At 40.9% G+C, this 12,666-nt stretch overlaps 1 protein-coding gene across 3 annotated transcripts in view; it reads left to right on the plus strand.

Annotated features, from left to right (window-relative positions):
* Positions 1-12,666, plus strand: part of ctnnd2a (catenin (cadherin-associated protein), delta 2a) — a 302,677-nt gene that overhangs the window by 158,988 nt on the left and 131,023 nt on the right. For all 3 annotated transcript variants that reach the window (XM_053488242.1, XM_053488240.1, XM_053488241.1), the window contains exon 8: positions 7,185-7,410. In XM_053488242.1, the coding sequence (XP_053344217.1) occupies positions 7,185-7,410 (226 nt within the window). The remainder of the gene's footprint in view (positions 1-7,184; positions 7,411-12,666) is intronic.

Below are 12,666 nucleotides of genomic sequence, written 5' to 3' on the forward strand. Positions count from 1 at the left end.
TTGGGCTGAATTTTTGATTCAGGTACTTTTTTTTTTTAAACACTGAAATAACAAGCACTGACTTTTAGAGTTCCTTGTTGTAGTTGTATGAAAGACCTGCAGGCAGCACAAGACCTACTCTGAAGCGAAAAGTAAAGAGGTTTATGGAACAATGGTCCTGGAACTAAAACTAGCCCTGGTTCCTGCAGTGCAATGTTCTCCAAAGTTGCTTGTGCTGCCCACATAAAGGTTCTCCTCTAAAGGTATAACTGTACTCACAGAATGATGTTTTGGGGGTGGGGGATGGGACTCTAACTAACGTTCTTACGACACTCCTGGTCCTGGAGAACCTGCTGTTCTTAACATTTGAGTGTTTTTTCAGCTCTCTGTGTACCTGTGTATTTAAACAATCAGCTAATCAGTCTTTTCTGATTTGAGGTAGGCATGATGGAGACTGTAATGGGCAGGATAATAACGTGTCCTCCAGGACCAGGGAAGAGAAACACAGACCGAAAGATAAATCCCAATACGTCCTAAAATACTGTAGTGGAAAAATTCCCAAAGTTTCTGCAATGAAAACGGTTCTTGGCTTTCCATGTGCACTAGACGAAACAGTAATTGTAAGTAGGACCTAAAGCTGTAATTGGGGAGCTATGGGTCTTGATTGGTTCAAGAAATCGCATGAGCTGTCGTTCGGATTTGTTGCTTTCCCTCCATACCTAATTTGTACAGAATTGAAGAAAAAAAACCACACCTTCTGGTCTATTTTCTAAAATCCAAGATTGTACATAAGGAAAATGCTTTACCGTGTCGTTTTTAATGCGAGCACATTTGTTACAGAGACATCCCGTCTCTTCTTTATGCTGATCTTTCAAAATGTGCTAATTACTCATACCATGCAAACAGATAATTTGTGAGGATCAGCAGGAAAGTACCCGGTGAGAGGTTTCCTCTTTGCCACGTTTAACTCTTACATGATTAGCGAGTCTGGCTCTGGCTAAAAGCAACGTAGTGACTCTTCCACCTAGAGATTAATCAACTTCCTCATAAAAAATGAAAAATAAAATAACGGTTCGCGGGGGTCTTTTGCTAAACCTTAACTGATGAAATCACTGGTTGAATAAAAGGTGTGAATATGTTTTTAAAAAATTCACAGTAAAACTGAGTGTAAGGCTAAAGTGAGCGTAATATTCAGACAGAGCTGATTTGTCATACATTATTCAGCAGGTTTCACCTCTGAATCTCTTGTTCGGCTCCGTACAGGACAGGAAATCACATCAAACCTGAAGAACATGGCAACTGTTTGTCAAGACACGATGCATTTTATTTTTGCTAGACAGACCGGGTCAGTGTTGGCTCATTAATGGCCGGTTTTTGCTTCATTACCAGAACAACACGATGGCATCCCGAGGAAATGTTAACGTCTATTCGTATGCACAAGCTGCCATTATTCTTTCAAACTAGTTTTGCTTCCTGTCGTGTTAAAGAAAAGGTGCTACTTTGAAATAACCAAGAAAATGAGCATAAGAGCAGGTCAGGGAGAGTAAAAAAAAAACAGCTCATAAAAGTGAAGTGCTAAAAGTCCACCCCATAAAGAACACGCTGGAATAAAGTCAGTGATCCAGAGCTATTACTTCCTCGGCATTACGAGGGATTTGGGAATCTGGACGCACGTCCTTCCTATTAATAACTTCACGTGCAAGCATGCAGCTAAAACCAGACATGCATAATGTTCGGAATGTTTCCCTCCTCCAAAATATGACTAATGACCTGGAGGGTTTATATTTTTTTTATTAAATTTATGTTTGCATTTGTTTCATTCATAAATTTACTGATTTATATATTTTTCATTTGTATTTGATTAATTATTTTGTATATACGGTACTATACAAAAATCCCCCCCCCCCCCCAAACTCCTAATTTCGTCATATTTTACTTTCCGGCTCGAGACTTTTTGGTATGTTTAATGTTGTCCTGAGGAATCGTTCTGCAGGCTTCCTAGAGCATTGATTTGTCTGTCGTTATTTTCATTCCAGTCCCTGTACCTGAGCCGTTTCAGAGGAATGTTTTTTGTTCATTAAGCCACACAGTGACCTATGAGTCATTCAAGCATAAAAAACAAACAAAAAACACATCAACAACTTAAGATGGATGCAGTGCCGGGCCCAAGCCGGATCAAATGGGAGGGTTGCATCAGGTAGGGCATCCGGCGTAAACCTGTGCCAAATTGTTGTGCAAATCAGATGGTCTCCTGCGGCGACCCCTTTAACGGGAGCAGCCAAAAGACATGCTTGGGGCAGCCTGTCAGATTCGTTCCCATTTCTTTAATTTAATCTACATGATTTAATTTAATTTATCATAAAGAAATGAGCAGGGTCAAGACCTTTTGATTTTTTAATATATGATATTTTTTTCCTATAAGAGCACAATGTTTTATTCCTCCTACACCATAGCAGTTTTCCAACAATGATGATTTCTATTTATTACTTCATATATTTATATACTGTACCTTTTTTATCCTTTTTATAGTGTGATATCTCGCTGGAGAAACCTTGTTATAGCTTTTTATAGTTGCATTGCTAACATATGAAACAAGTCTATCGGCTTGAAGCATTCATTCTCTTCGCAAGAAACTGAAGGTGAATAATCCTTATGGTGAAAAAGAAAATGCTTAGGAGAGATCAGGATCATGGCAATGCCTGTTTTAAAAAATACTGTTATTTATACCGTCATGAGGTTTTCTAACTCGTTCTTACTTATTAATTGATTGAGTATAGTGGTAGTCTCGCGTCGCTCTGACAAACTGTCATTCAGATAGAATCCTTAGAGAGAGTAAAAATTCACATTCACAACTGATTTAATATTGATATAAACCCTTATTACTAACTGAGCCTGAGTACCCCTCTGATCCAAATCAATACAGAGATGTCATACTTTTCTGCAAAATAATCCGACCTGAGTACGATTATCTCTTGATTTTTCCGATACCGAAAGTACCATTTATATCCCATTTAGTGTGATATCTCGCTGGAGAAACCTTGTGAACGTAACGAGGGAGAGAGAGAGACAGAAAGAGAGAAAAAGAGAGAGGTTGTTTACACTTGCATTACATCTCTTATCAGCGTCTGAAAGTCACGCCGTATTCCTGGAGCATCTGAGAGATTCGTATCTAAAAGGTCAAGCTGTTCGAATGAGCGGCCCATTATCAGAGCAAATAAAATATTTAGCCACGATCAAGGGACTTGGAACGAAAAAAGGTGCAAAAAGTGTGAGACAGATTGAGGATCCGGAGTGATGTTTATCGTCTGATCCATGCATACGCATGAGTGATGTGTGTGTGTGCAGAGATTTTCAGATTCACTGCGCATAAATGAGTTTTGAGCCTCTCGAAGATGAACAGAGCCGTCAAGGAGATCAGGAAAGCGGCCTGGCGTTATTCGGGAAAGTTTCATCGCATTGCAAAACATTGCAGTTCAGTCACGTCGTCTTCCCCGTATCGCCGCGGAACTGTACGCCCGCAACCCAGCGGACCAATTAGGGTACCGAAGCACAATTAACTGTAATTGAAAATGGCGGGTTATCTGCAAACGACCTTCGAGTCGGCGACAACGGAAACTGACGAGGCGTTCACAGGGAGCGGAGCAAATGTGAGCCGCTTCTGAAAGGGTGTTAATTAAGGAATTAAAGGGTCAAAACAAACCGCTCCGTCTCCTACGAGCTGGCTACAGTGCGCTGAATATTCCAGCGCGCCGCTGTATGAGATTAATAAGAGTCTGTTGACTTGTCAAGAAGATTAAAGAGATTACAAACACATACGCTGCCGCCTCTTGACCGCACAAAGAGCCATTTTCTTGTCATTGGAGCAGATAAGAGGGTTGTTTCTCTTGATTTAAGCTCGGGGTTGAATTTAAAGGGTTGGACCACTGCTTTTATTTAGTACGTCTTGTTTATAATGTTTTTTCCTCTGGCACGTTTTATACGAGGGGCGTTCAAGTCAAAGTGGGATCAATTTCTGCAATCTTGATAATTATTTTTACCTAAAAGCTGTTAGCTACTTCAAATATTATAATGTTACAGTCATTCAAAGTGTTCAAGTCAAAGCGGGACTTTTCATTATGCAGAACACAGTTTTGAGCGCGTAAGCTGCAATTGTGTCGAGAAAACATATGCAGTTTTAGGTCGTTTACTCTCAGAACTGTGTTCTGTTATTCTGAATAATCCAAAGTCCCACTTTGACTTGAACGTGTAGTAGGCAGTCCAACTATGGCTCCAGCATCTTAAGAACAAAAAAAGCTACCTTTGTGGTATCCAGTTTTCTCAGTACGGCAGAGCCACTATCAGATCGCCTGCTTCACGTCTGAAACGCTGGCCTCCCAGGAACTCCTTTAATGGCTTTTCCAAACATGTGGATTGTTTGCACCAATCAAATATTTTTACGCCTTCATGTACCAGAAATTTCATCACAAGTCCTGGTTTGACTTGAACCTCACTTGTAGGCCAAAGGTATCTTGTATTTCTTTTTTATTCTAGTTTATTTCAATTTCTGTTGTATTTGTGCTGTATTTTGCGAGTTGCCTCAGTCAGTGGTGTCGTGTCACATGTTCAGATATCATTTCCGACAATAACATGAAATTATTTTAGACAGTGAAGGTGACCAGGAGTCGGTGCAGCAGGTGTACAGTACTGTAAGGATGCTCGTCATCCATTTATGCAATTAAGATGAAGCATTTTAGATAGGATGAGCTAATGGAGCATGAAGGTCACTGAAAGGTCGCTATTACAGGGAAATGCCAGGTCATCAGAGCAGAAACAGGAATTTGTTTATCACAAGATCCGGTGCTAATTCCTGTAGCGCATGTCTGAGTAAAATGCTTCCTGTAGGCACGGCATGCTGTTGAGCACGAGCTAGATTCACGTTCATATTTATATTATTTATTATATTAGATATGATCTGTAGTGTGAGGCGGTGCAGGGAGTCACTTCACAGCTCTAGGATCTGTTGTTCTTTTTATACTCATTTATTCCATGACATTCAGTGTAACCATGAAGGGATAAAAAAATAAATATATATAACAAACACTTCAAGTATGCCATTATAGGAAAATAAACTATAACTTTGTCTTATCACACCACATCATCTTTATTAATTATTTCCCTATAATAAGATGAGGAAGTGTTTTATTCTTCACAAAAAAAAATCTTTGTTAATAAACTATAAAATTATAATTTTGTAAAAAAAAAAATTATTTTCATTCTTGTCTCCTGTGCACTGTAAATTTGTTTATTACTTGTTTATCTGCATTCGTTTTTATACAAATATTCAAAAAAATATTTTTACAATGTATAAATAATTTAGCAAAAAAAAAAAAACACCATGTGTTCTTTTAAAGTTCAACTGATCTTAGAGCTCTAATAGAGAGAGAGAGAGAGGGAGAGAGAGAGAGTGTGTGTGTCTGTGTGTGTGTGTGTGTGTGTGTGTGTGTTACTGCTTATGTTGAAATACCTCAGATTTGTTCTGTTTTTATGGAAATGAGCTATCATGAGCCGCGCCCTACGAGAGAACAGCAGAGCTAAGCAAAACACCGGGGGAGGGGATCTTCTCATATGAGGTCACATTAGGGGGAAAAAAAATCGAATTAAGCTCCAGCTAATATAAACATGCATGATAGTACGAAATTCACTTTTTTTATGGACACTGGAGTTCTATTTGAATGTCTAACCCTGATTAAAATAATGCGTATTGTATAATAGCTTCCCTTTAATGCTTTAGCTTATCTGTCACATACAGAGGGACTGTACAGTATCTTAGTTGTCACATTATACAATGTAATTTACGAACAACTTCGAAGTCTTACATTTTCCGTGTCTTTCTTTCTCTGTGTATGATTCTGCATCTCATTTTTTTGGCTCTATAAGTCGAGGTGAAGGCTCAGACCTGAGGACCTTTCCCCCCTCCTCCTATCGATCGTCTCTCGCCGGATTTATGAGCTCGATCTGGGTGGCCGCCTGCAAATCACAGGCATTACCATAACCCGAGATAAACCCCAAGCCATGATGATATTTAAGAAAAAAAAGAAAGGTTTCTTATATTGAGAGTACGGCTTGAATCTAGAAAGGCAATAAATGACCTCAGGATGCGCAGGGATGACCGACGATGCCGGGTCACGAATCATGAATTTCCTTTATAGATGAGATTTTTCGTCTGCTTCCAGTCTGTCGCTCGGTCTCTCCGTCTCTCGGTGTCTGCAGATGTTAAATGCTAATTTCTTCATGATAACGACGGGCAGAGATAAAAAAAAGAGGAAATGAAAGACGGTGGTAGCACCTAAAAATAGGGCTGCTCTATATTCCTGCTGACAAGCAATTACTCACGAGTGAGCACTTCTTAAGCTGAGCTGTATCACACACGCACACACACACACACACACCATGGTGTGTGACAAGCCAATTTACTGAAATACTTATATTACACTTTGTCATGCTCTATTTTTATCTTCAGAGTGTGTGTTGTTGTTGGAATCTACATGGCGTGGGGTCGAATATGTACGAAATAAAGCGTTGTGCTGTTACAGGAAAATAATCAGTGGTGTGGTGGAGTGATGGCGCAGAGGCACCCATTCACACCCCAGGCAGTCGGGCAATGGCTCCAGTGTACTCAGAAAACTTTAAAGGTATCCATTTTTCGCAGTACGGCGGAGCCGTTATCTGACTGCCTGCTTCATATCTGAAACGCCGGCCTCCCAGGAACTCCTTTAACAGTTCGGACATGTGGAAATGACTTGGAGCGAGGTCAAGACTGTACGGGGATGGGGCAATAACTCCCAGCCGAGTTCCTGAAATGTGCAAGTGGTGTTGGTAAATGATTGTGTGTACAGTTCACACAGACAGAAGCGTCTTTTGCGCAAGTTTTCCTGCGGCTAAAGGTCTTAGCAAATGTGACTTTCAAACTGTGAAATTTCATCACTTGATCGCCCCTTATAATAAACTCTAATTATAAAAAACTCTACTATTTTTTTCTTTAATATTATTCAGACTGTTTTAGAATTTTTAAATGCGACTTGTCTCTCAGTTTCTTCTCCACCTCTCGCCCTTTTCTTGTTTCCTGTCTGTCCTTTTCCATCTCCGATACCTTATTCTAGACCTAATCCACCAAATCTGTGAGCATTTCCTGACCTTTCTGTTTTCTCCCTCCTGTCCTGCCATAGCCCCGTCCTCCCCCGGTGTCGACTCCGTCCCCCTGCAGAGAACAGCGAGCCAGAATGCTACCGGAACGTTCCCGCGTGGAGGCTACTCCAGCTACGTGGAGCCGTACCGCACCCTGCAGTACTGCTCCTCCGTGGAGTCTCCCTACAGCAAATCGGGCCCCACCCTCCCCCCCGAGGGGACCCTGGCACGCTCGCCCTCCATTGACAGCATCCAAAAGGACCCGAGGTAAGACTCCGCTGGCTTTGGTCAAACTTCCTGGGTCAGGCTTTTCTTCTGCATCTTCTGTGCGGTGACGAATTTTGCAGCGACTCCGGGAGTATCGATCCAGTCTCTGCAGGATGAGACGAGAGGTTGAAGGTCAGAATGGCTTTTTGAAGGATGTGGTTCGCACCTGTTGCGGTTGCTTGTTGGCAGAATGTCAGTTTTGTGGTGAGACATCAATAGCACAGGAGTCTTAATGCTTCGGGATGTTTTCGCGGTGTTTTGTGCTGGAACATAAACAGGCTTCAGGCAGTTGGAGGAGTAGGGATTTGGTAAAAGCTTGTTTTTTTGCTCTTTTTATTTGGTTCTCTAGTGCTGTAGCTTGCGAAAATGACATCTTAGCAAGAGAAATGATCTAAAAAATTAGAAAATCTATTTTATGTTTAATTATGAGATGAATTTCACCCAATTTAGCCTTTTACACGGTAAATTTTAAAGGTCTTACATTTTACTATTTCTTAAAAAAGTTAACACAGGTCTCAGAGCTATCCCAGTGTGTGTGTGTGTGTGTGTGTGTGTGTCCTGACATACCCAGCTGAAATACCCATTAGGTATTGCTTTTTTATACCTGTTTCACTCCTCTTTTAAATATGGTGTTTCAGTGTCTATGTAAATGAGCTATTTCTGAGCCACGCCCCTCAGGGCCAGGGTGAAGTTTCAGAGAGACATTCAGGACTGCGATTTCCTCCAGCGGTTCCGTACCACGCCATCCAGCATGGACAGGAGATGGACGTGTGTTTAATAGTGAACAACAGCTGGTGTACCTGAGCGAGCGAGTTCCACACCCAACCTGGAACTATTGACCATCAAATGTTTTTACCTTTCTTGTGAGTTAACATCGGTCATACAGTAATCAGCGTCGTTAATATACCACCAAAAGCAGACACAGACACTGTCTTAAGAACAATAATGGACTACAAAGCACCAACAACCATTATGACGAACGCGGACATAACTCTGGCAGATGAGCTGAACACATTCTATGCTAGCTAATGCTAGCGGCGCCAACGGCAGCAGACAGGAGGACACTTCAAGAGCCTTCAGCAGAGTAAACACCGGGAACGCAGCAGGGCCAGACAGCATCTCAGGCCGTATCCTCAGAGCCTGCGCAGACCAGCTAGCACCTGTGTTCACTGAAATATTCAACCTCTCCTTATCTCAGTCGGTGATCCCCACATGCTTTAAGAAGTCCATCATTGTTCCTGTTCCAAAGAAACCCCATCCTACTTCCCTCAATGACCATCGCCCTGTAGCCCTCACCTAAGTAGTGATGAACGGCTGGTCAGAGACTTCATAATTTCTTTACTACCTGACACACTGGATCCACTGCAGTTTGCATACAGCCTGAACCGCCCTACGGATGATGCCATCTCTTATCTCCTCCACATATCACTCACTCACCTGGACTCTCGGAAGGGGAATTATGTTAAAATGCTCTTTGTCGACTACAGCTCAGCATTTAATACCATAATTCCCTCCACACTCACCACCAAGCTAGAGCACCTGGGACTCAGCTCATCTCTGTGTCAATGGATCTCCAGCTTCCTAACCGGCAGACCACAGGCAGTAAGGATGGGCGAACATGTCTCAGCCTCCCTTACTCTCAACACTGGAGCCCCCCAGGGTTGTGTTCTGAGCCCCCTGCTGTACTTTTTGTACACCTATGACTGCGCAGCCACTACAAACTTCACCACCATCATTAAGTTTGCTGATGACACTGTTGTGGATATCAGCCTGAATATCAGCATGACAAAGGATTTGATAGTGGGCTTAAGTACTAAGCAGGAGAGGAACTAACAGACCCCCGCCATCAACAAGAGCCCAGTGGAGAGAGTGGACAGCTTCCGATATCATATCAACACCATGGTGAAAAAGGCCTGACAGCATCTCTACCACCTCAGACACCTAAGAGACTTTATACTGCCGCCTAAGGTGCTTGCAAAGAGCATCCTGACGGGAAACATCTCAACCTGGTTCGGGAACAGCCCCATGCAGGACAGGCGAGCCCTATAGAGGGTGGTTCGATCAGCTGAACGCATCATCTTCACCAAGCTTCCTGACCTTAAATAGATCTACAACAAGCGGTGCTGGACCAAGGCCAGGAAGACAGTGAAAGACCTTAGCCATCCCAACAATAGACTCTTCTCTCTGTTGCGGTCAGGAAAACGCTTCCACTTCCTGAAGGTCAACACTGAGAGACTGAGAAGGAGCTTCTTCCCGCAGGCGATACGAGCTCTCAATCACAAAACCACATAGGACTTAACAGACACACACTGGCACATTTTGCACACCTCAGGACTGCAAACTTTTACTTTTTACTAGGACACACATACGTTGACACATGGAACTTTTGCACATTTTTGCATAATGTAATGTATTGCAGTGTAGAACCGTGTCCAGTTATTGGCAGGATAATGTGCATATTTCATAGTACTATATATATATATATATATATATATATATATATATATATATAGTAATATGAAATATGCACATATATATATATATATATATATATATATATATATTTTTTTTTTTTTTATCCTATTCTACTATTTAATTTTCATTCTTATTGCTTGTAGTTTATGTAAATTTAAAAGTTTTTTAAATTCTCTTATTCGCATTAAAACTTTCTTTTGAACCTTCTTTTGTAATATTGAGGTCAACAGCAGTCGTATAAGCATTTCACTTCATATCATACTGTGTATGACTGTGTATGTGACAAATGAAATTTTAATTTGAATTATACATGGCAATTGGCAGACAGGTTGGAATCTGCGGCCATTAGGATGCCTGAGAGTCTGGGTCCAGGGCGTGGCTCGGGGCCCTCACATGAGATTTTGCTACATAACTCATACACACTTGCATGTATGCACACGAAACTCTGTATACATTTGGAGCTTATTGAGCTGAACAACTTTTGTTGTTGGGCTGTCAACTCAACAGTTGACATGTCATGGGCTCAACTCAACAGGAAGTCAGTTATTTTGTTTGCAAGACGCACCCAATGGATTTTAATGTCATCCTCCTAGGGGATTTATATGATCGCCAACAAATACATGCAGGATGCAAAATTGCTGAGGGATTTTTGATATCTTAAACGGGTCCGCCATGAAGAGGCCTTAAACCTATGCCGAAAGGTGGTTAAAAACTTGTGTGACATTTTATTGCTTTTTTTCAGCATCTGTTTTTTTGGAGGTCGAAACAGAAATTCTCCTTTTTCTTAAATCATGTAATAAAGGTATTAGTATGTCTCCTTTAAATACATGTGCCCGTTTAGGGATGGTGCAGGGTGCTTGGGCCCGCTCATCGGCTTGCAACTATATTTATTTAGATTTTCAGTAAAGTTGTTTTCAGAGTTTTAGCTGTTGAACTTTTTTAGTTTTAGGATGCCATCAAACATTTTTAGCTAAAAATGTTTGATGGCATCCATATTAAAAGCAGGTACTTGTCTTTATACTTATCTAATATTAACCGAGTCAAACATACCTTGACAGATTTTATTTTACGCTGTACATTCTGTACTTCTGCCGTTGTCTTTTCCTTTACAAGTGTCGAGCTTGTTGTATTTATTTACCTTCAACAGCCTCCTTTGTACTAAATAAACTAAATTCCTGACGGCATCCTGAACTCGCTCAACTCCTGATCCAATACATCAGAGCATTTTATTATTCCGTCCCGAACCTGTATGCCGTGTACCTGCAGCTGCACTGGGGTTTAATTGGTGTTTTCCCCATCAGGTTCTGGTCTATTTGAAGTGCGCCACAGTGGGCGCGGCTGCTGAATTCTTTCTGAAATGTCGGAGCTAATTAGCATTGCTGAGTCGTGATCAGTGCAGGTGGCGGTGAAGCCGAAGCTGGACGGATGAAGGCCGGTGCAGAGAGCGAGCATGACCATGGCCGAGTGTGTGATCTGATTACTTAATGCTTTGCATAATGTTTAGAATGTTCTCTGCTGAGATGTTTAGGGTCCACTTGAGTTCACACAGATGAATTAAGGCATTTCAGGGAACAGAGGCTGATGGCGGAGACCTAAAGGAGAAAATGGGGTAAAGTAATGAAATGAAAAAGAGAAGTAATCAACGCCTAGTAGGCGTGATGCAGTTTAAATAAAAAATGTCAAACAAAGGCAGTATAGGTACACTATAGAGTTATAAGAAATAAAACACTCTAGATCATGCTTTTAGTGGAAAATAATCAACAATAAATATAATAAATATACTTGGAAATACCAAGAAGACGAGACAGATGAGATTTTCAACAAGCGATAGATCCGGCCTCTAATAAACCTCGTGGTCAATAATCACCCATGATGGAAATTGGAAAGGTTGAGTACACTGTAAAAAGTGTTTTTAAAAAAATGAAGAAGGAAGAAGGAAAAAAGTGTTTGATAGAAGCTGAAAGGTAGATAAGGGAGATCAAAAACAGAAGGTGGCACTAATGCAACTTGTAGGAGCCAATGGCCATAAAACCAAAAGCAGAAGAAACATAATCAGCCCAAAATGTATCATTCCTTCTATAGTACCACTGTTAATTATTTGAAGAGCAACAGTTCAGCATTTTTCTCATTTTATACACTGGTACTACAGCATACAAATACCCCACCTTATAAATTTCTCTTTAAGAACTGAAATTTTGCAAGAAATTCTCTTCAGCACACAAAGCATTTTTGGCACACGAGCGAACGAGCTGAGACGAGCCGAGACGAGCCAAGACGAGCCGAGACGAGCCGAACGCCGGCTAAGTTGCACGTATGTCTGGGAGCATTTCAAAACTTGCTTGAAAGCCAAGCAAAGTGAATTAACTTTTTTTTTTCTTTTTTTTTTGCATTTGTTGCAAGATTTAGTGAGAATATAGCGCCATGGGTCCCAAGAATGTTATCAAGGACGTTAACAAGAAGAAAAGGGAGACACTTTCAGTTTGATTTTTAAAGCAGCCGGTGCTGAGAGGAATCATAAATTCTGATTAAATGAAGTTTATTGTCAACTCATTGATTCATATTTTACTTTATTTAAGTCTTTTTTAAAGGTTTTGATTGTTTTTATATGCAAAAATTGGTAATATTAGTAACATTTTTGGGTGGCTGAAATGGATTATCGGACGAAATAAGACAACGCAGCTTGAGAATCAAGCAAAAAAAAAAATCCTCCCTTCTGAAAAATGACTTTAAAAAAAGTTACAGCTTTCGTGATGAATCTTGGAGAAACTCCTTCCGAAGAAT

The sequence above is a fragment of the Clarias gariepinus genome, chromosome 26 (assembly GCF_024256425.1).
Source record: "Clarias gariepinus isolate MV-2021 ecotype Netherlands chromosome 26, CGAR_prim_01v2, whole genome shotgun sequence".
NCBI lineage: Eukaryota > Metazoa > Chordata > Actinopteri > Siluriformes > Clariidae > Clarias > Clarias gariepinus.